Source organism: Hippocampus guttulatus, chromosome 16 (genome assembly GCF_054856545.1).
Source record: "Hippocampus guttulatus isolate MCC_2025c chromosome 16, RoL_Hgut_1.0, whole genome shotgun sequence".
Lineage (NCBI taxonomy): Eukaryota > Metazoa > Chordata > Actinopteri > Syngnathiformes > Syngnathidae > Hippocampus > Hippocampus guttulatus.
Genome location: NC_141276.1, coordinates 13253789 through 13277138, shown reverse-complemented (window position 1 = coordinate 13277138; position 23350 = coordinate 13253789). Strand labels below are relative to the sequence as shown.

The following is a 23350-nucleotide window of genomic DNA, read 5'->3' as shown; positions in this document are numbered from 1 at the left end:
GAAAATGAAACCAAGAGGGAAGCTTACCGCAATTATCAAGCAGGGCCATGAGGAAGAAGTCAACTCACGCAGACCCAGCAAGGAAAAGCCAGTAGATAAAAGAGGGGAGCTGAGGCAGTCCATGTAGCACAGGGGGTGGAGTTGGAGGGTGGGGGAGAGAGTTCTGCTTCAAGTTTGTTTGGTGTGTACACACCCCGGGCCACAAGCAACTGCCGCGAGAGGAAATGGAGGCTAGATCTTCAAAGCAGGTGACAAAGGGGGGGAGGTGGGGACAATGGCCTCTAAGGGGAGCGAGGAGCTGCATGAGGGTCAACACACCAGATGAGTGAGGCGGTAAAGCCGTTCTTCCACTGAGCTGTACAGTTGAGATTGTCCGGTTCAGAACAGCAAGCCTTGATTTGTACTGTGAGATAGTTCAGTAGTGTCACAGCAAAGGTTGACAGGTGAGTTTGGGTCTGCAGTGGACTGGTCAGTAAACAGTCCTAGGGCACATTGAGACCAACAACCGCTCACAGGAACACCGATGGTCAATTTACAGTGTGTGGAATGTGGGATTAAGCTTTAGTACACGGAGAAAACCCACAAAAGCATCGAGAGAACAAGAAAACGCCAAACATAAAGGCCAGAGGCTCAAATCCCCAACCAACGAACCACGAGGCACACGCGCTCACCGCTTGTGTTCATATTTTGGGTCCTATGTTACTTACTGAGTTCTTCAGTGAGGCACAAAAACAAAAAGTCTGATCAGGATTTACCAGTCCCAATGGAACGGAACTGAACACCCTTATTTACGACAGTGCACCTTGGTGGTCACATGGATTTTACGGCTAAGACAAATGGATTTGGCTTTTCTTTCCACTGCACTCCACCTCCGTGACTTGTATAGTGCTGTGAAATAGCATTTACCCCCTTCCTGATTTCTGTGTTCTTTGTATATTTATCACACGCAAAGGTTTCAGTTCATCAAACTAATTTTAGTGTCACACAGAGACTACCCAAGGAAACACAAAATGTAGTATCGAAATGCCTATTTAATTTATTACACACAACACAACACAGCTTTATTTATAAAGTGCTTTCACAACAGCTGCAGCTATAACAAAGCACTTTTCAGAACACTGAAAATACTTATTAAGGCGCGCACACACACAAAAAAAAAAACTACCTGTCCCACTGTGAAAAGGTAATTTCCCCAACCCCCCTTGTTAAATGACAAAGTAATGACAGTTTTGGGAAAGCTGAGTTCAATTTCACTAGCACTACATTTGTTGAATCAAGAAATCACAAAAATAGAATCTGTCAGACAAAGTGAAGTTGGCTACAAGATCTCAAGAAACAAAACACATCAAGCCAAGATCTGAAGAAATTCAAGAAGAAATTAGGATATAAGGTTATTGAAATCTATTAGTCTGGAAAAGGTTACAAAGCCATTTCCAAGACTCTGGCCTCCAGCGAAACCATTATCCACAAATGGAGAAAACTGGGAACAGTGGCAGACATTCCCAGGAGTGGTCGACCAGCTAAAATTACTCCCAAGAGTGAAACGCCGATTCTTCCAAGGAGGTTGCAAAAGAACCTAGAACAACACCCAAAGAACTCCAGACCTCAGTTCAGGTCAGTGTTCATGAATCTACCACAAGAAAGACACTGGCCAAAAATGGCATCCATGGGAGTTCCCTGGCAAAACCCATTGCTGTCCAAAAACAACACAAAGGCTCATCAACAGACATCTTGATGATCCTCAAGACTTTTGGAAAAACATTCTGTGGATTGATGAGTGAAAATTTGAACTTTTTGGAAGATGTGCGGCCTGCATACAAATAGCACAGCGTTTGATAAAAAGAACACAATGCCAACAGTGAAGCATGATGGTAGCAGTGTCTGTGGCTGCTTTGCTACCTCAGGACAAGGACAACTTGCTGTGACTGATGGGCCAATGAATTCTGCTGTCTACCAAAAAAAATAAAAATCCTGAAGAAGAACGTCTGACAATCAGTTTTCACCCTCAAACTCAAGCACTCTTGCATCCTGCAGCAGGATAACGTTCCGAAACACACCAGCAAGTCCACCTCTGAATGTCTCCCGCCCCCAAAAAAAGGTTTTGGAATGGCCAAGTCAAAGTCTGGATTTGAATCCAATTGAGATGCTGTGGTGTGACCTTAAATGGGCAGTTCATGCTAGAAAAATCTCCAACATGGCAGAGTTGAAGCAATTCTAGGAAGAACAGTGGGCCAAAATTCCTCCACAGGAATGTGAAAGACTCATCACCAATTATCGCAAACGCTTGATTTCAGTTATTGCTGCCAAGGATGGCACAACCCATTATTAGATTCAGGGGGAAATTACTTTTTCATGTAGGGGCAGGTCGGTTGAGATTTTATTTTTTGTGCCTTAATGAATTAAATTGGCACGTATATCGTAAACTGCATTTTGTATTTCCTTGCGTTGTCTCTGCGTAATATTAAAATTGTTTTGATGAACTGAAATCTGTGTGTGAAAAATATGCAAAGAACACAGAAATCAGGAGGGATGGGGGTAGGGGAGGGGGGATACTTTTTCATGGCACTGGAAAGCGACACTTGTCTGCATCCCAGAAGGAGCAGCAGAAGGCAATCTGTGCAGCACCAACCCCAGATCTTGTGTCAGCACCTTGGTCAAGGGATCTGGCTGTAGATTGACGTATACTGTGGTGAAAACCCACACAAGCATGAAAAATGCAAAATTCCACACAGAAAGGCCCCAAAGTTGTTCTTTCTTTCAATTCTCGTTGCCGCATAGAAGTGCCGATTGTCCGTCAACCAATTTTAAGACTCTTTTTATATACTTTCAAGCTCTGACATGTCATTTTTGCATATTTGACGTGGGACCGTGCAGGGTGTGGTTTGAAGTTGGCAAATTTGTTGTGTTTGGCGGTAGTATCAGAGGCAGAGACTGACGTCAAAGCAAATCTAATTATCTGAATGCGCAACGTCCGCAGCAGCTGTAAGCTCTGTCTGACAGATTGGGAGCTCGACTGTTATGCCTCTGATGCGAGAACTTGCATGGAAGCCAGCTCGGTAGCAATTATAGACTTCGCCGAGTCTCGTCCACTCTTTAGGTCGTGATGCGGTACTTGAGATTGGTTTTAGGTGTTGAGACTGGTATTAGGGGGTCTTCATCTCAGAAACGATTGTCTTTTCAGTCTGTCTTGTTTCTGACTCAACCATGCAAGGTGATTGGACCCGGTCTTGTTCTTGACTTATGGTTTGAAGTGGTCTTGACTGGAAAGAAGCTTGAAGTGCGGAAGTAGAGGATGTGAGTGCTGGATGAGAAGGAAAGAGGGGGAGTCTTGTTGTCAGCAGACTCCAAAGGCATGCTGGGAATTGAGGAAGACAATTAAGAGTGAAGTTAAGACTGACTTTGAAGTAGGACATGGTGCATAATACCCTTAAAATGTTAAGGGATGGTAACAATCCTCCAGTTTGTTTGTTTGTTTTTTTATGGGAAGGAGTGGGGGGGGGGGGGTGTTTAGAGCGAGGAGTTTGAAAGGGTTCAGTTTAAGGGGAAAAAAGGTTGCATCATTTGAAGTGCCAATTGAGCCCAGAACGATGCCTGTTTTTTTTGTTTTTTTTTGGTGTCGAAATAGATAAAAGTCCGCGTGGGAGCCGTCGCCCACCTGTGCAGTTTAATGATGGGATGAGTGTGCGGAAGATCGACGTGGGAAAGCGATGTGTCACAGGCATCAACTGGGAGTGGGATGGCCAGGAAGAATGAGATATGAAAGGTTGCGCGGTAAGGTAGAGAAGAAATAGAAAATGGGAGAAGGGAGTGGGGGGGAGTTAGTTGTTGAAGGTTATTTATGCCCCTCCCTTGTTTTAATCCCATTTTGTGCTTGACTTTTAAATCTAGCAATGTATAGAAACAATGTCGGATGCACTGTCTAATCCTGTTTGGGCCATGAAGCCGGCTCCACTCTGACAGTTAATGACTTTCATTTCCTCTTCTTCTGGCAATCCAGCCGGCACGCCGGCACACACTTCACAGGCCAGACGCCACTTCTTTTTTTTTTCCGCCATGCTTGACAGGATGGCCGCCCTTCTCCCAAATCAGCCTTAACCCCAAACCCTGGACTCCCTCACTCATCCTTAATCCATCACTTGACACCCCCCCCCCCCCCCCCCCCCCCCCCCGGCTTCTTCCTCCATGCCTCCGGTGAGCTGATTAACTCACTCGCTCCTTCAACTGATGCCACATTTGATTTCTCCCCCCCCCCCCGCCTCACTTCCCCCAACAACAAATTAAGTATTTAAACTACTGTTTTCAACCACCAGAAGCAAAGAAATGCTACTTCCTGTGAGATTGTAGTCAGGATAGGGATGTGACGTATCGGTATCCTTTTAGTGTCATCAATAACTCAATGCAAATGTCGATGATTTATTTGCGTTATTCGTTCATCCGTGCTTCCATTTTGCTCATTAAGGCTGTGAATGAACTGAAGCCTATCACAGCTGAATTTGGGCAAGTGCACCCCGGACTGCTCGCCCGTTCATCACATGCTACTTAGAGTAAAATATCCACCGCAAGTACTTTAGAAAATAAAACCAAAAGGTCACTTGTTTTACTTTAAAATATGTTCACGTGTCTAATCAACTTTTTTTGTTTATTCTGTGACGACCGAGGAGGTTACACGTCCAGTGTGGCGTCCGGTTTAATTGGTAGCAATCCTACAATAAAATTGATGCACTATTTTTATTGGGTATTATTGCATGTGGGTCAACTGGATTCAAAAGATGCGCAGTGCAGCTGCAGGTATTTCGTATTTTTGCGAAACGGACAGTTCATAACTTGTGGCGTCCACGCGATGCTTGAATGGAACAAGCGGGCATGACAGCCATTGTTTCATCATTCTGAAGTAAATTTACGAAGCATAATTGGTCACGGGCGGCCCGGCAGTCGAGTGGTTAGCACAGACCTCACAGTGCCGTGCGGGTTCTATTCCAGTTCCGGCCTTCCTGTGTGGAGTTTGCATGTTCTCCCCGGGCCTGTGTGGGTTTTCTCCGGGTACTCCGATTTCCTCACACATTCCCAAAACATGCATGACAGGCTGATTGAACACTCCAAATTGTCCCTAGGTGTGACTGTGAATGCGAATGGTTGTTCGTTTCCGTGTGCCCTGCGATTGGCTGGCAACCGGTTCAGGGTGTCCCGAGCCTACTGCCCGAAGACAGCTGGGATGCAATGAATAATTGGTCATTCATCCCAGTTTTTGGAATGAATATCTTTGCAGACAGGCAGTGAATCTGTTGAAGTGAGAAAATAGTTCATTTCCAAATAATTCGGGACTTGAGTGCTCAGTGTTTCATTATTCCATGTAACAACCGTAACACCGAGTAAACCACGACGTTCAACAATCTCCTACAAACCTTTACGGCTGAGTCAACTATATTTATTCAGAGCACATTGCAGGAAGGTTTGATTTGAAAGCATATATCATTTTTAACTAGTTCAAGTTTTGGACTCACATGCCACACTCCTTGGGCCATGTTTTCAACCAGTAGTGTGAAAATTAAAGTGTATGTTGTTCTCCGTATTGGCCTCTCGGCTGAAAGCGGACTCAGACAGCACATTGCGAGCACAATTACACAGACACAACCCGCTGTGCCTTCGCGGCTGAAGCTATATTGCCTCTAAACCCGCTTTCAAAGCACACAGCTGCATATCCTTTTCACTGTTGGAGTGACAGGGCGAAGAAAAAAAAACAAAACAAGAATGGCATGCCATAAATACCATCGCGACAAAGTATCATATGAGCCGGCGCAGAGACAAAGGACTTAATGGGAGACAGTAAAATAGCGCAGGTGATAAGTGTCACTGTCGTGTGCGTGCTGCTAAACGGGTTTATTTATGCGAGCGGGCAAAAGTAGGCCTCCTTTGGTGCGACGTCTAGAAAAAAAAATGCATGAATGATGTCATTCAGGTGCCAGTGTAGTGTCAGCTAAGCCCTGTACTTGAGTCACCTCCTTTTTACAGCCTGACTTATCTCGGCCTCAAACGACCTGTCGCAGGAACAGAAGAACGCTGATAACAAAGGCGGAAAAAAAAAGCTTTGAAGGAGAAAACGCATTAACCAAATAATCTCCATTTTGGACAGACACGGACGGAATCATAAAGCGATTTCATATGGCCTTTTTTTTTCTTTTTTAACTATGCCTATAAAGTAATACCAGCATGACTCACTAAATTGTCACCGGGCAGCCTTGAGTGTCACGCTACTGTAAAACAAATCGCCTCGACGACCAACCCCTTGACAACAGTCGGCCCTGTGATGTGCAGATAAGCGGGCCGCTTTCATCCTTTAATGGTTGCCGCCCCGTCCACCCAAACGACAACCAGGGCTTTTTATTTACACCCGCACAATTACTGAGCTTATTTTGCGCGGGAGACAATCGATAAGCTGTCGGCGCAATAAGCGAAAAGATAACCAAAAAGGCACACGGACTCATTTGGGAGGAATTGGTGGCAGTCAGGAACGATATTGGCAGTCATTCAGTCACATCGAAAAGAACAGAGCTCATTGTGCGGCGTTATCTTAACTTGGGCAAAATGACACAACTGCAGAGAGTACCGACCTCTATCTGAAGTGCAAACGTTTATTTGGGAGAAGGTCTTTATTTATTCAAATGCATTTTTTTTTATATGGGCGGAGCTGCCAGACTGGAGATTTCGATTCAATGCTCAACGGATAATTGTTGCTTTGAAACAGTACCAGTTTATTTATAGGCGTCTATTTGAGTGAGTTTATTTGTAGCCATTCAAAACCTTCCCTTTTTCTTCTCAACTTCAGAGGCTTTTATTTGAAGGAGGCGTCTATTTGGGAGGAGAACCGTAGACCTGTTAGCATCGACTGTGCCTAAATACTGAGACTACTTCTCTCTCTCTCAAACGCACAGGTGTTTATTTGAAGGAGACGTCTATTTGAGAGGAGGCTTTTATGAATAGAAATGCTTGTGCAAGGGGCTAACCATGCTAACTTGATCAATTGAGTTAATTGTCAGTGTTCACTCGTGTCAAAATACTGTCTTGTTTCTGAACTCCAGAGGTGTTTATAGGAAGCGGGCATCTTTTTTGAGGGCTCTATTCGAACAACCACTTGTAAAAGGGCCTGATTTATCCGGACTGATGTCAGTCGAGGGAAAAGTGCTTGAATTCACACTGAAAATATCGCACTTTTTCCTGTAACAACATGTTTCCCAATCTCCGTAGGCTTCTCTTTGAGAGGAGACCTTTTATAGAAATCTATAACATGAATCTCTAGAAATGCTCATGTCAGGGCGGGACTAGTGTGGAAACTTGTCTGGCTGACAGAATTGGAGGCATTTAGACAATGTCTGCCTACAGAGGTGTTTATGTGGAAGGAGGCATCTGTTTGAAGGAATGCTTAAGTAAAGCGTAAAACTAGCTACACTGCTGCCAGTCAAACAGTTCCCAGATGATCTTTTTTGTGTTGCTCAACGGCAGAGGTGTTTATTTGGGGGGCGAGTCAATTTCAGAGGAGGCTTTTTTTTTTGGTTGGATATTTTTCTGTAACGGTTCAACTAGCTGTGTGGCTGTCAGTGAAATTCTTGGTAGGCATTGCCAAAACGTAACTTTTTTTTCAGTTTCTAACTGCAGATGTGTTTATTTGAGGGGAGGCCTTTATTTACAAGGATCTAAAAAAACTCATCGTGTGGTTATTTGATTGGTTTACAGCGGGGGTGTCAAACTCATTTTTGTCGCGGGCCACATTGTAGTTATGGTTTCCGGTGGAGGGCTGTTATGAATTTTGGGAAACCCTATAAGTGTTTAATCCCCTCCACATATTACATACACAGCGCACAACAAATTGATAAATAACTAGTTTTAAAATCAGAAATCAAGAATAATGACTGTTATTGTGGCTTACGTATGACAATTTGAAATTTTGGTTCAGACTTTAGCAAGCATCATGGAACTTGACATGTTTGATTTGCTTTCACGGGCCACATATAATGATGTGGCGGGCCAGATCTGGCCCCCGGGCCTTGACTTTGACACCTGTGGTTTACAGAATTGTAGCCATTCAAAAACTGCCCTAATATTGTGGTCTTTCCGTAGAGCTTCTTTCCCACCTGCAGAAGTGATTATTTGACGGAGGTGTCTAGAGGCTTTTATCGGTGGAAATCCTTGTTTAAGAATGGAGCGAAATATGCTGCTGTTAGATGAGGCATTTAATTGGCACCTTTATTTGAACAAAATGCTCGGGTAACAGACACAAGTCCTCAGTGATGATGATTGTGGCATGGCATCAATTTGAATTTGAACTATTTGAGGAAGGAGGGTCTCACGTTTTGATTCTGATGGTTACCTGCAAGCCAGGCACTTGCAGTAAATTACCGAATAAGGTTCCTTGCCTGATAAGCGCAAGCTACGACGGCTTCTTGTAAAACGGTCGAAAATGTGGAGGGTCACGTTCAGGTCACGCTAAAGAAAAAGGCCTTAACGTTTACATTCCTCTTTCTCAGATGACTTTTTTTTTTTTTGCTCTCATCACTCACTGAGAAGGCAGCAGAATGAAGGCCGTCACATAAATAAAGGCGGTTGTCAGGTTTCATTTGGAGACGGGCCAGCGGGTCTCGCACACACACGCACATGTGGTGTAGGTGAAGAAAAAAACAAGGCCATCATGTTCTTTGAAAAATACATTTTACAAGACAGAAAGTATGGACGGAATGTATGGAAGGCAAAGCTTGGCTACCAGTTACACCAGATACCAGCACCAGCAAGTTCAATGCAAAAGAGCACGACGCTTCCAAAACCTCCACACTCCCATGTGAAGAAGTTATTAGGAAAATAAAATCAAAGACAAAATGACCCACCTCCCAAAAAAAAATATAAATAAAAAAAACATGGAAATGAAGCAATGTCTTTTATTTAGAAAAATCTGATACATAAATGACACATTCCCACAAAATATGTTTCATAATAATAAAAATAATATAGAAGTACTCGAAATGTAATTGGATCCAAATTGAGAGATGCTTAAAAAAAACACAGATGATGATAAATTGAATTTTAAAAAGTATTGAAATAAAAAGTTAAAACGTGTAAAAAAAAAAGCACAAAATCTCAATTACCATTCTTTACAACATATTTATTTTTAAAAAAAAGGGTTATTTTTAGCTGTAATTTGCAGTGGGAACCTCACTGGATCCTACAGAAAGGCGATTGCTGTATTTTGTAATTTACGCTCATTATAAATGCCTTGGAAAGCCCCCCCCCCCCCCCAAAAAGAAAAAAAACTATTCCATTTTCGTTTAAAATGGGGTATAGGTATGAAAACCATATAAGAATGCTGAAGCACAAACATGTGGGCTTCCACAGTATACAGTAATACAAGCAAATATAATAATAATAATAATACCAAAATTGCCTTAGTCCAGGTCATGTAGATCTGCAAAGGTTGAATTGACTGAATATTAAATTTGTGGCGGGTTACTTTTTCATGCCCGAAGATGACATTAGCTTCATCGCACTAGGACTACTAGGAAGCTAATGTCAAGGCTATCGAAACCGCTCGTTTTCAATAACGTGAGCTCAATTTCAAAACATAATCTATCTTAACTTCACCAAAATTGATCAACGATCCGATTTTGGCCCATGTCAAGGTTTCAAGTGTTTATGTAAATGTCCGGACTCTTGTACTGGTTCCCATTTGATTGTAGAGGTGTAGCAAATATTGAGGCTAGGGAGTGTGTCACATCAAAACAAAAGGCGCCAAGTACTTCCGACACTTCTTACAAGACGTAAAACCAAGTGTGTGCGATGGGAGATGTAGTGGAAACGCTCGGTACGATCAATGCTCACATCTGATTGGTGGTCTCCGTGTCTCTTGAGCGGCTGTCCCACGCTTGAGGTGACCTGGACACAAAGACCAGCAAAAATCAACATCATGCCATCAAACGCCAGTCAAGAACGTCACCATGGGGGGGGGGCGGACATGCTTTCATCTGACTGATGTCTCCTTTGAGATCTAACCCACTTTTTCGAAGCGAGGTGGACCAGGAAGAGGGACTTAAAAATATATACACTGTATATATATACCGTATTGGCCCGAATATAAGACGGCCCTGATTATAAGACGACCCTCTTTTTCAAGACTCAAGTTTGAAAAAAGACTTTTTGAACACCAAATTAATTTTTATACAGAAAATAATTACAGTACATCTGAAACAAATTATTATAACAATATATTTGAGAGAAAAGCATGTTATTTTGCCTCATTCAAATCTAAAGTGCAATCACATTCGTAAATGAATGGCTTCTGGTTTTTGAAATGTAAATTACATCATAACTTCTCCTCAGCTGCTGGTTAACCTGGCCGATCTTCGACCCACTTTTCTCCAGATTGTCGCTACGTTTCTCCATTTTCTGTTATCTCTTCTATTATTTTCTTACCGCTATTTTTTATTTTTCTTCTTCATGCTACCGCTATTTTTATTTTTATTCTTCATGACAGGGGTTCACTTTGGCCTGGGGAGTCAAGTTCAGCATTCGCTTCAATTGTATCTGGCGCCATCTAGCGTCGTGAATGGGTATGATGTCTAGACCCCGAATATAAGACGGCCCCCACTTTTTCAGTCTTATTTCAATGCAAAAAACACCGTCTTATATTCGGGCCAAAACCGTATATATATTTCATGGTACATACATCCAGATGGGAAAAACAACTGGGGACAGCGCAACATTGCTTTGAAGCCCCTTGTGCAACAAATACTACCAGAAAGTGGTCCCATGACTTCCAAGTTGGATTTGTCCGGTGACTAAGCTCGTGAGAGGTGACGACGGAACCAAGCGTCACTTGTAGAAGCTCACGTTTAACTCCCTCGGTGGCGGTATTGAGTCAGCTGTTGGGATCTCACACCGTAATGAAAACCTAAAGTACTGAAGTACGCGCTTGATCCAAAAAGCGACCGTGAAATCTATGTGATGAGCATTCTTTTTTTTAAACTCCACATTTTTCTTCTCCACAGACATTCAACATGACGACGGAATGGGAATGGTGTAGTGGACTATGCTAGGTGGCACCAGCGAGACCGTTTTGTTTCAATCTCAAATCCTAATTCAAAACCCTTCCAAAACTATGACGACACAATGAACAACACTTGATATTATTTTGGACGAGCTTCCAAATCGCACAATTCCCAGGCGATCCCGAGTCCAAAACTAAATACTAACCTCTTGTTGCGACATGCATCCAGGCCTTCCTGTAGGAAGTCGGCCCTCCTCTGAAGGAATTTTACCTGCAACAGGAATATGCGTTATCAACCGTAGAGAATAAAGTTTTGTCGATATGACGGCTTTGGATGGGTTGTGTTTTTCGCTGGAGAAGAGCTGGAGTTGGGGGGATGGGGGTGGGGTGGGGGGGAGTAAATTCAGCAGGCTTGGTGGATAAAAGGCTCGGTTGTTGAGTCCAGGGGTGCCAGGACAGAAGGGTCGGGGTCATGAGATGAGGCCGCAGGGGTGAAGGCACAAGGGAACGGCGGGGAAGGTTATGAGGCAGGTTCGCCGAGGTGAGGACGCGACATGCTGCCGGCCTTTTGTCGAGCTGCAAAGCGGGGTGTGGGTTTATTTATCAAGTGTCTGGCCTAAAGTGAAAATAAACCCCGGCTACGTTTACACGCCGGCACGGAGACGCTGGCGCAGCATCAGCCCGCCCCCTAAAGAATCTGTATTGTTCTGACTGGAACATTCCTTTCTGAGACGAGGCGACAGGGGTGAGTTGGGGGGGGCATGGGGAAAAGATCGAGCATCAAACACCGGCGATGAGGTCCAAGGCCATGGGATTCTTATTCGTCAAATCCCCCATTGAAATGACTTGAAATACCGATTTCGGTATTTGGCGGAATCCAATTCCATGTGCCACAGCGAAATGTACTGTATGAAGAAGTGCTGCATTCATGAGTGAAAAAAAAAACTCGTATCGTCTTTACGGGAGTTTACCTTGAGGCTTTTTTTCAATCCCCTACCCTAACTGGAGTCGCCATGGTAACAAAATGCATACTCGCCATTGACCCAGTTGTATATGACGGAGCAACTTCCCTTCCTTTCACGCTTGTATGACAATCCACGCACCCATCCATTCATTGCTTATCCTCACATCAAGAATGTTAAAATGTCCCTTCAAACATGACCCATAAAGCGATGAAAGGTTTGACAGTGATCCCGCAGCGGACAGAGATATACTTTGGGTGGCATCCCGTTTAATAGACGTTGACAGAGCTGAAAACGAGATCTTCGCCAAATTCGGAGAGTTAAGGACAGCGTGAAATGGTAACGCTCACGTTCCGTCATGTTATGTAAATGTTGACCACATCAAAGCGCAAACATGCCCGCATCGGTTTTGATGCGCAATCCCGCACGTGTTAAAGAAGGCACAATCGTGCGCGAGCACGCCGCAGATATGCGAAGCATTCTGCCAGCTGCATGACACGGCGAATTGTGGGATTTGGTTTTTGGCCGGCGATAAAAGGCTGGCGAATTGAACCTTTTTTTTTTTTTTAATTCGCGTGATTACATTTTGCAACATTTCTTTCCACTGCATGGATTACCTGTCAATTACGCACTTGCTGGAAGTCGGTTGCGTTCAAAGCGCCTGAAAGATAATTTCTTTCCTGACATTTGGGAGCGGCAAAATTCCGATGTGAAAATACCTGATTCGTCATGTATTTTTATTTATTTATTTTTTTGCCTTGACGCATATGCAAACTGTCTCATGTGAGCGCGAAGCATCAAATTGGTGCCCTGGTCAGCCTCAAAAGGGTAAACAAGCGTATATGAATGCAAACAACAAAGTGGCCACCTGAGCTTTGAGTGCCGTGATGGTGTCCTCCAGTTCCTGTCTGAGCTCGGCGGGCAGCAGACCTTTCATCTTCTCCTCGTACTCCTGACGCAGTGTGGTGACCTGACGAAGGAGGCGGGGCAGAGCATATGAAAAAACGGTGGCTACAAAAGTCTCTTGGTCATCGAGGACATCGGGGGACAGAACTTCATTTTCATACAAAACGGTACGTTTGTTTGCATGCGGATTCAGCGTGGGCCGATTGGTCATGGGGGCGCTCCACATCTGGGGCAGGTTTACAATAGTTGGGAACTTTTCATGACAGTTTTTATTGCGTTTTGAGTTTTGTTGTTGTTGTTTTTTTTTTCAAAGTGAGGAATCTTCCAGCAACGCACACCAGGCATTCCCGACCCTATTCGTAGCTCACAGTGCTTCCCTCCCTCGTCAGAATCCCTTCACATCACCGCAGGGGGTCCCGCACAAGCCAGCACGACACCCCCTGCCGGCTGCTCACGTCTGGCGTCACTAACTCGATGCCACGGAGCATTTACACAACAGAACGCATCAGTGTGGCGACGGCGGCGGCGGCGGCTCTCTGGCAAGTTTTCTCGCAACCTCTCTGCCGGGGGAGGAACTGGAGGAAGTCTGTCTGGGGCTAAATTACATGCCGACCAAACCAGAGTCTGATTATAGAAGCTGAGAAAGGCTTTCTAACCGACAAGCACACATGAATGGAAAGCTTGCCAGGGTTCGCATATAGCAGCAGTGCGCGCAAACACAGGGTTTGAGCTATAAAAGAATCTGCGGCGTGAATCCAGTTGCTGAGTCAGGAATTGTTTTTTTTTTCCAATTAAGAGCGCAAGTCTGACGAGTGACATGAATGGAGCACCTGCCATAGCAAATTCCTGTTGGTGGAATTGCCAAGTGTCCCGATACTTTCGCCCATATGGCCTGCACTGGTACCTTGACTTGCCAAATTTAATATTAAATCAACATTTCCCATTGAAATGAATTGAAATTCTACATAAGCAGAGCTCTAAAAATGAGGGGGTGAATCTCAGCTCGTTGTGTCCATTACGAAGGCGAGAAACGACGACACGTTGGAAGTTGGACACGTCGAGGCACGTTTATGAACATAGTTAAGGGTTGATGGCAGAACGCCTGTGTTGTGATTGTGAGAAAAAGTGTGAGAATAAATGGTTCTGTCCTCAGTGTTCCACTGTTGTGGCCCCTCCCTCTGTTGTTTTTGGTTGCCTTTCCCTTAATTCAGTGTGGGTTGGGCGTCTCCCCAATCATTGCACCTGTCTCTCTGACACACCTGCCAGTCTTCACCTCATCAGCCACACTCACCCCTGCAGCGTCAAGAGCCACCCGTTGGTAGTTTGTCAGCTATCTTCCCTGCCGCCTCGGTGTTTACGCTCAGCCTTCCCGCACACCTTGGTTTGGGTTCTCTGACTGCCTTTGGTTCCTGCCTTCTTGACCTGTCCCTCTTCCCGACAATAAACCACTACTGAGTTCATTGTGTCTGCCTGTGGCTATTATGCTTGTCTTAAACTAAGCCGAATAAAAAGATGGCAAAGGTAAAGAGATTTTGGTCTCTTCATAATCACTTTCGCGAAACCCCGGTGGAACGAAAAAAGACGTCGTGGACAAGACAGCTATTGTTTGTAGAAAAATATATATTTGGATAGAAAAGAGAGAAAAATATACAGACGACAGAAAAACGTGTCCGTCCGACCTCGAGCGTCGTGTCTACTCAACTGGCTAACTTAGCTGTTCTCGTGGCTAGGCTAGCTTAGCTGTTGTCGTAGATCAAAGCTCTTTGAAGTGTAACGTCCGTTGCGTCAGCATTGATTGGTTGAAGCCAAAAGGCGCGCCCGTGCGTACATGTCCGCGTTGACGCACGCACTGCAGAGAGCAGCGGACTATTGACTGCTGAGTCGCGCTTCGCTTCAGGGCTGGATCCAAAGTCGGCGTAGGCGACAAAGAAAGGAAGTCGTAGGAATGACGGAACGGTCAGAATAGCCGATAGGAGGTGAAGCGGTTAGGGAAGCAGACCCGTCGGCCGCTGCGCGTGGTTTGGCTTGATGAAGACGCCAGACACGATTTCAGTGGCGGAGTGCTAGACGAACGGGACATCGAAGATCGAACTCGCGCTGGCGCACGCACAGCGGAGAGCAGCGGACTATTGGCTGCTGAGTCGCGCTTAGCTCGAGTGGCGTCGCTACAAAGGCCACGTTAAAAAATAAATAAATAAAAGCAACTGATTTGCTGATTAGCCTTGCGGTGAGTTAGCGTAGCAATAGCAAAACGCCAAGTGGCTGTTCTGCTGAACACACGGCCCGTTTTCTCCATTTTTGGTCAGAAACTGGAGGTTTGGTGCTTGCTTTGTCACAAACCAAAATATTCTGTGGGCCTTGCAAGATCAGTCAAAATGCTTGGCAATATAATTCTCAACGTTAGAGGTCTGATTTGAAAATGGATAGAAGTGGATGAATAAAATGAATGAATGAAAAATAGCACTGTATGGAATAAAACATAATGAAACTAAAAAGAATGGACAGAAAGTTGTTTAAAAAAAAAAAGTGTAATTAGTGTGTTGACCAGCCCTGAACCGTGCAACAGCTCGCAGCTCGAAAATCGGCACGGATGGGGCCCTCCAACAGTCCTGAGTCTAATTGTGTTAAGTGGTCACAATGACAGCAAAAATCCACCTTTCATCAGTCACGTCTTTCAAGTGAAGAGCGCATGAGTGAAAAAGATTGCCCCCCCCCCCCCCCTCGAAATCATTTTCCTGTTGTGGATTTAACTGATTGTTCTGGCTTTGGCTAATTAATCTTAGCGGGCACAATACGAGGGATTGGGAAGCACTTCAAAGCAGACCAATACTCTAAATGATCCCGACATAAAGCAGCTCACTCAAGTCGCTTTTTCCACACTCGACTCAGCTCAGTTTGGGAAAGCGGGGGGCGAATTGTACTAACTATGCTGACGATACCAGTCATCGATACAAAAAAAAAATCTGACATCAAGTAAGTCTTGGTAACTCGGCAGTTTATACCATATTGCTGTAGAGTGGCAGGTCGGACACATCCGCGAATCATGAACTGCGTCAGAAAAGAAAAGTCAGTTTTTCTGCCGTTGTTTTCAATGAAATTTCATATCAAAAGTGCAAGCAGTATCGGTACTCTGTATCAGTGAATTCACAAAAAGTGAATACTGTACCCTTACTGGTATCAGGGCTGAAAAAAAGGGCCATCCAACATCCCTAATTTTGTGCTTAGACTGGCAACTATTTGGAGCTGTTCATAATTCCCTCTGCCTTTTCAAGCCTATGAGAACATCTGAAGTTTATTTGGAGTTGGTGTCCGCTGGCTCCCATTAATCAAAGAGTTTTGAGTGGTTAACAGTGAAAACAGCCACAGCCCCAGTTGTGTGTGTGTGTGTGCACATTATTTGCAGTTGATTATTTTAGATTTTTTTTTTTAATTTACAGTAGCTTGACCTCATTTTACATCAAAATCCTGCCCTTTAAACGGGGTGTGTAGACTCTTGATATCCATTGTCAGTATATCCAGATTCTCAGTATATTTGGCTAAAGCGAAAAATAAGCTGAAGAAAGCAGCTTATTTTTTTTTTAAATAGCAGCACTGCTGCAGCGGAACCATATGCTATGCTAACAGAGGCTAACGAGGATGCTTTGCGGTGAATGTTGGACTTTTTTTTTTTTGCACCTCGCACCACACAAACATGACAGTAAACTGATGGGGAAGTTTGTCATCGCAAATATTCTCCTTTACATATTTTGAATGCCTGTTGAGATCTTTTATTGGAATGACAAGGGGGTGTGATGTGTCGGGAAAGGTTTTCATATCTAGGCCGGACTTCCCCGATCCCCGGCAAGCTTCGATGTGGCTGTTTTTCGCACGATCTTTCCTTCACAAAGCAATTGACGACAAGCGCCACCTCCAAGAGTCAAATTGAAACACCATTGCGAGAAATACAACAAAGCCACTGTCACGGGTTTCCTTCTTTGCAAGTCATAATGATGACGTTAGCTCGGATTTTGTGAGTAAATCTGACTCGAAATATGCACGTCTGCGTGCAAGCGTAGCTTGTTTTGTAATGCCATTGTTCTTCTGCCAATCAATAATAACCACCGCTGTGCACAACTGTAACCAAAACAACTATGCCGCCTTTGGTACCATCATATAATTAATATGATTGCTGCTCTTGGTAGAAAGTTATGATAACAAGCACTCGGCACAAAAGAAAAAACCAACCTTATTTGACATAACCCATAAAAATGTCCATAAAAATTTATCTACCATCATCCATTCATCAAAGATAACTTTCTTCACCAAATAAATGACGTTCAACACATACCAATCGGAACCAGAAACCACGACAACCGAACTGTGATATGAATTATTCCTACTGAGTATTCAAAGGGTAAGGTATAATTTTGCTCTTTTGTGCCATGAATGTACAGTCGATGTTGGCGATAAGACTGGTGACCATTAACGTGGACGAGTCCAGGGCTGCCCAACTCCGGTCCTTGAAGGGCCCCCGTCCTGCATGTTTTAGATTATTTGGAGTTACGTCTTCCCTCGGAGGGCCGTTATGACAGTGAAACCACAAATTATTACTGGTAGACAACAAATTAATAGATTACTAGTTTTGAAATCAGTCAATTATAATAGTTGGTTCAATTTTTGTTGAAGTGAGTGTAAAGTGGCTAACAAAATTATTGGCAAATCTCAACGTTATTTATTACACATGACAATTTCACATTTTGGTACCGATTTTAGCAAGTTGACACACAGGATTTGCTTTCACGGGCCACATAAAATGACCCGGCGGGCCAGATCTGGGCCCCAGGCCTTGAGTTTGACACTTGTGTTTTAGATGTTTCCCTCCTCCGACACACCTGATTCACATGATTGGCTCATCAGCAAGCTCTAACAAAAGCCTGATCAAGATCCTGTGTTGGAGAAAGGAAAAACATCACAAAGCTGCTGGAACGGGGCCCCCTGGAGGACCGAAGTTGCCCAACCCTGGACTCGACGAAACCGCGCTTGTGAAAAATCAAGAGCAACGTTTGATGTATCATGACAAGACTTTTGGATCAAGGCAAAGCAAGACGTGTGATGCGATTCCCCGAAGCTGTCAACTCCACGATTTCGACGGCAGCCCTTTTTCAAACGTAGCTAAAGTTCCTGATCAAGTGTGCGATTGCTATTGTTTTGAAGACTGCTCTGACGAGCGCCAGTCATTTCCCCCGCTCAGCCATCCGGAAATTACAACATTTCATCTAAATATAGTCCTCAGATGGTGGTGCCCTGTCGGTACTGTCACGCGCCATGTTGTTTTTTTTTTTTTGACAGCTGCCAGCGGAAAGGAACAAGCCCGCAATACTTTCAACGTTCAAGTGAAGTTTGTCACGTCGTCGGGAAGGCTGATGTATGCTAATGAAGGTGTGTCTAAGTCGTTGCCAGGAAGACATTTTTGTGGCACGGGTGACAAAAAACCTTGTCGGGAACAAGGTGGTACATCAAAAATGACGCCACTCACAAAGTTTGCACCTCCGCATACTATGAGTCGGTAACGTGAGTTCACCGAGTCGTGATTTGAAAGCCGCCTTGCTGAAAGAACTTCAGAAGTAAAAAATATGAAAATGCGGCTTCAGATCTGGCTGAGGGTGTGGGAAACGAACAAGGTGCTTCCCAAATTTTATTGAGGCAAGGCTGGGTGCCTTTGACATGAGAAGAATCTCACGGTGCAGATGTTACAGTCATTAGAAACCTTCAAACAACTGCGACTTTAACGCGTGGAGCAGCACAACACATACAAAGAGAGTTTGGGGAACAAGAAGTATCCAACCATCCATCCATTTTCCGTTCCACTTTATGCTCACAAGGGTCGCAGGCGTGCTGGAGCCTATCCCAGCCGTCTTCGGGCAGTAGGCGGGGGACACCCTGAACTGGTTGCCAGCCAATCGCAGGGCACACAGAGACGAACAACCATTCATGCTCACACTCACACCGAGGGACAATTTTTTGAGTGTTCAATCAGCCTGCCATGCATGTTTTTGGAATGTGGGAGGAAACCGGAGTACCCGGAGAAAACCCACGCAGGCCCGGGGAGAACATGCAAACTCCACACACGAAGGCCGGAGCTGGAATCGAACCCGGTTGACCTCTGCACTGTGAGGTCAACGCGCTTACCACTGGAGCACCGGGTCGCCAACAAGAAGTATTTCAACGGAAAAAAAAAAGAATTGGTATTGTAGGACGCTTACGGTCAGCAACTATCAATTCGGACTGGCCTGTGCATTGTAAAAGCCCATCAAAAACAATCACCTCAAAATATGTGAACGGGGTACAAGACCAAGGCTGCCAGAAGTCTTGATGGGACCGTCTTCAAGGGGTCCGAAAACAGAATGAGCCGCTGTGCCGCCACTTTATGTGCAAAGTCTGCAGAGGTTCAAAGTGGCTCTTCACTTTGAACCTCTCGCGCATCCGATTCAAAAGACGCGATATCGTTGTGTGGCGTTCATTATAAAGCAACCACAGAAATCAAGTGAGACACATTTTAATGTGGCGAGGTCTGTTTCGCACCGAGCAGCGGTGACGTTTTCGGCGGCAATGACAAGTGAAGGTTGGCCACCAAAACAAAGAGAAAAAGACTTTCGAGAGACAAGGCAGCTCTGGTGGCCAAACAAAAGAAAACAACATCAGAAACATTTTCCCCTGAAGACATGCAGTTCCAAGAAAGTTTGAGATGGATGGACATTTCTCACTTCCCACAGTGCATGGCAGCTCCTTTGCAAGACACCAACGGTGGGCAATGAAATGAAGAGAGACAGAAGTCAGAACTGACACCATCAGAAAGCACCATTCCTATTTTTATGACATCACAGTTTCATTTCGTTTCGATATTCGTAACCATCTTGCACTGCAGCCTTGCTGCCCACACGGCCAGACGCCGTTCTGACGAGAGGAGCATCCATGACGCCACGCGTGGCTTTGACAAACGTGGGCGTGATTGTTTTCGACTTCATTCCAAAGGCTACGAATTGTCACCAAAACTGTCTCTGAGACGATAAGCGTATGGATCGGATGCAACACTTTCTTTGTCCCTCTGGCCAGAAATAACAAAGACTTTTCTCAAGAATTATTTCGCCGTTTCAGAAATGCCACACAAACTCTGAAGTGCCACGTTTGCCTCAGCCAATCGAAATGAGACGTTCAACAAGCGTCGTGAGAATTTGATATTTCACGCCTTCATGTACTAATAAACAAAAGTATTTGCACCATGCGCCAGATAAATGGATCGATCATTTCGATAGAGATTGATGTCTCCTGTAAATATTTTCCGAGAGCATCAGCTTTTCAAGATAACATTTATTTGTCCCACACTGGGGAAAAATGCAGTCTACAGCAGCAAAATTGGGGTGAGAGGGGTGGGGGGGTGTTTCATTGCCCAAAATAAATGTTTCCGAAAAGAACTGCACACAGTTCAATATAAGTGCAATATAAAATATAGCATTAGCAATATATTTGTAGAATAAATTTGAGATATTTTCCTTTTTTTTGTTCTTCGGATTGCCCTACAAAAGCTTGCACAATGCGAATTTTACCAGGCGTCGTCTTTATAGCTATGATGCTTCCGGAAAAAAAAAATAAAATAAAAATGTCCACCTGTTGCTAAACCCAACTCTAATTTCCCCATTGCGGGACAAATAAAGGATATCTTATTTTATAAATATTACCTTTCTCACAGTCTTCTGCATCTGACTAAAATTCGCAAATGCAAACATGAAAAGCGTGCCTGAGATTTAAAAAAAAAAAAAAAGCATGATTAGCACTCGTCATTCTTCCCAAATTGGAAGAGGGGACATGCTCCCTCCTTTATGCAAATTTGTGACGACGCAGACAAGTGATGTGTGTGACCAGTGTATGAAGTGTGTACAAGGGTCAATGGGCAGATCAGAGGTACTGGTGGGGGGAGGGGGGGGGGTGGCAGACGACGACGGGTTGGTAGGTCGGCGAGAATGAATGCCTAACGGGCGACAATGAAGAGCCTCCTGTGCAAGTATAGTCATTAGCGCTATCTTCTCAGTGTGTCAAGGTCAAAACGCAGCCTGATTACAGGGCATTCTCGAGTGCCACGGAGAGTGTGTGAGTGTGTGAGTGTGTGAGTGTGTGTGTGTGTGTGAGAGCATAGGGAGTGTGTGTGTGTGTGTGTGTGTGTGTGCGTGCGTGTGAGTGTGTGAGCACACAGGTTTCCCTCTGAACACAGGCCGCGGTGGCGTTCTTGGCCCTAGGCGCGCGCTCTCTCTCTCCCTTGAAGCCAAATCTTCAAGAATTTGGGAAATGCGCGAGGGGGCATTTCTTTGGCCGGGAAATGGAGAATGACGGTGGAGTCACGGGGGATCGGAGGCTATTGGTGTGGAAACCAAGAAGGGAGAATTTGTTCCGTGTGTCTTGTATAACCTTCTGTAGTGTCTGCTAAGGATAGCGACTGCCGGGACGTCAAATAAGAAGCGTGACGATGTGACAGGAGTGCGTCGGGCGGCGCAATGTTAAGCCCGAGCGACTGATGCGGGGGCCTCGCGTGAAGAAAGGCAGATGAGGGGAGCGTCTGATTACCTTCTCTTCGCTCTCCAGCTCTTTGCCAAGCAGCGCCTTCTCCGAGCTGCGCAGCTGCCTCTGTAGACTTTCCACTTTCTCCCGCAGAGCCTGCGGGAAGGTAGAAGACAAGTCAGCGCTGTCGGCAGGCTGATGGAACATCAGCTCCAGATGTGCGTGTGTCGGTGGCGCAACGTGGAGCTGACGCAGGATGAGGCTATGTCGGCGCGATATGAACCAGGCTGCTGACTGAAACAATGACAAAAATGGTTGGACATGGAGCTCCCGATGCACAATTGGGATTTAGCAAAATCCCTTCTTGAGGCCCCTGTTTTTGCTCCCGTGCGACTCACCGAATTGCCGGTGAACAGTGCCGCAGATGGAAGAGCCATTCCAAAATGGGCACGAAAAACTGAAACAAGTTTACCCTTCTGTAAACAAGAAACACTTTATAAATAATACCCACATAGACATTATCTCACCAAAAGTAATAAGAATGAATTACACGAATTAATGATTCATAATAGGCTAAATTATGTTTTTCCTACCAAATTTTTTTCTGGTTTTCAAGATACAAGACCCAGCAGCAAGCAACAAGCCTTACAGATACAAAAAGAATTTTCATACGCATTTTCACGCGCACCGTATTAAAAGGCGCATGTGTCAGTTACTGGAGCTATTTCTGTATTTAATACATACACAAGACGCACCACATTATTGGACGCAGGCATGTAAAATGTATGTTAGCTTAAAAAGGTACGCTAGCATGTATGCACGCTAACGTATGTTTTTAAAAAGGCAACGAGAGCAAAACGGAGTTAGGTTGTACTTCATTCATGTATTTAACAATTGACTAATGGTATTTTTGGATTAATCGTCATTATCAAATCCATTAAAGTCCTCATCTTCTGTATCAGAAATGAACAGCTGGATAGGATCTCTATAGAACACGCTAGGTTCCCTCGCGTCATTGTCAGAGTCAGTCTCGTTGCTGTCTGGCTCCTCAGAAACGTTGCCGGCTTTTTTCGAAAGCTCAAACAATAGTGCAAGCAGACACCGGAATTATGGCAAGCTCCGAGTTCATTTATTTTTTCATAGCGGCCGTGAGATGGCAACACAAGGAGCCACAAATCAGCAGGGACGCTAAGGCGTGGAAAATAAAACATCCGGTCTTGGAGCGTAAGGTGGCCTGCTTTTTCTTGTCGTCTGCCGTTAAGTCCTTGCCCGGATGGATAGTTGGCGCCGTTTCTTAAAATGAAAGTACCTCCTTGAAAATGTTGGATTTTCATTTCTTCTGCAAGCGTTTTTGCCCTCAGTCGAATGATGACTGTGGAGACACGTCTCTCGGCTGTGTTTTGACTGTGAATCCGTTACCCGAGTTGATCTTCCAACTCGGGCCGCCTCGCCTTGTTTCCGCAGAAACTCAGCTTCATCTTCTTGACTTGGCGAAGCTTGTTTTCCTGCTACCTCCACTTGTGAACTATGGATTTGTTTATCTTCGCAACTGATTGCTTGAAATTTGAACTGTGCTTCGTAGGCATGTGTCTTCATGGGTGCCATTTTCCGGGTTCCAAAGTTGTTGTTGTTAGCGTCCTCTTTCACTTCCACACTTCCCCTTTAACGTCCACATGCCATCCTCAGTTACGTCCACCTTTTCTCTATATATTCCGCTCATGAAATATTCCTCTATATAGCGTGCCTGCATGACATCAAACAGTCAAGTGGAGCGCTCACCAAAGTCACACACCAATATTCAGAGGTTTTGGAACTCGGTGCATAGATTAGATGCCTTGTCCATTTTGTAGAAAATGTAAAACTTTTAACTCAGTCACTCCCAAAGACGTTTTTAAACGTCTTTTCAGACTTGGTCCAGAATTGGCTG

General features: G+C 44.7%; 1 protein-coding gene across 1 annotated transcript in view; it reads right to left on the bottom strand.

Annotated features, from left to right (window-relative positions):
• The window catches only part of cep112 (centrosomal protein 112), a 132753-nt gene that overhangs the window by 6263 nt on the left and 103140 nt on the right, over positions 1–23350 (bottom strand). The window contains exons 23-26 of the mRNA XM_086132518.1: positions 21490–21579; positions 12857–12958; positions 11233–11297; positions 9862–9915 (exon numbers count right to left, since the gene is read on the bottom strand). Of these exons, the coding sequence (XP_085988644.1) occupies positions 9862–9915; positions 11233–11297; positions 12857–12958; positions 21490–21579 (311 nt within the window). The remainder of the gene's footprint in view (positions 1–9861; positions 9916–11232; positions 11298–12856; positions 12959–21489; positions 21580–23350) is intronic.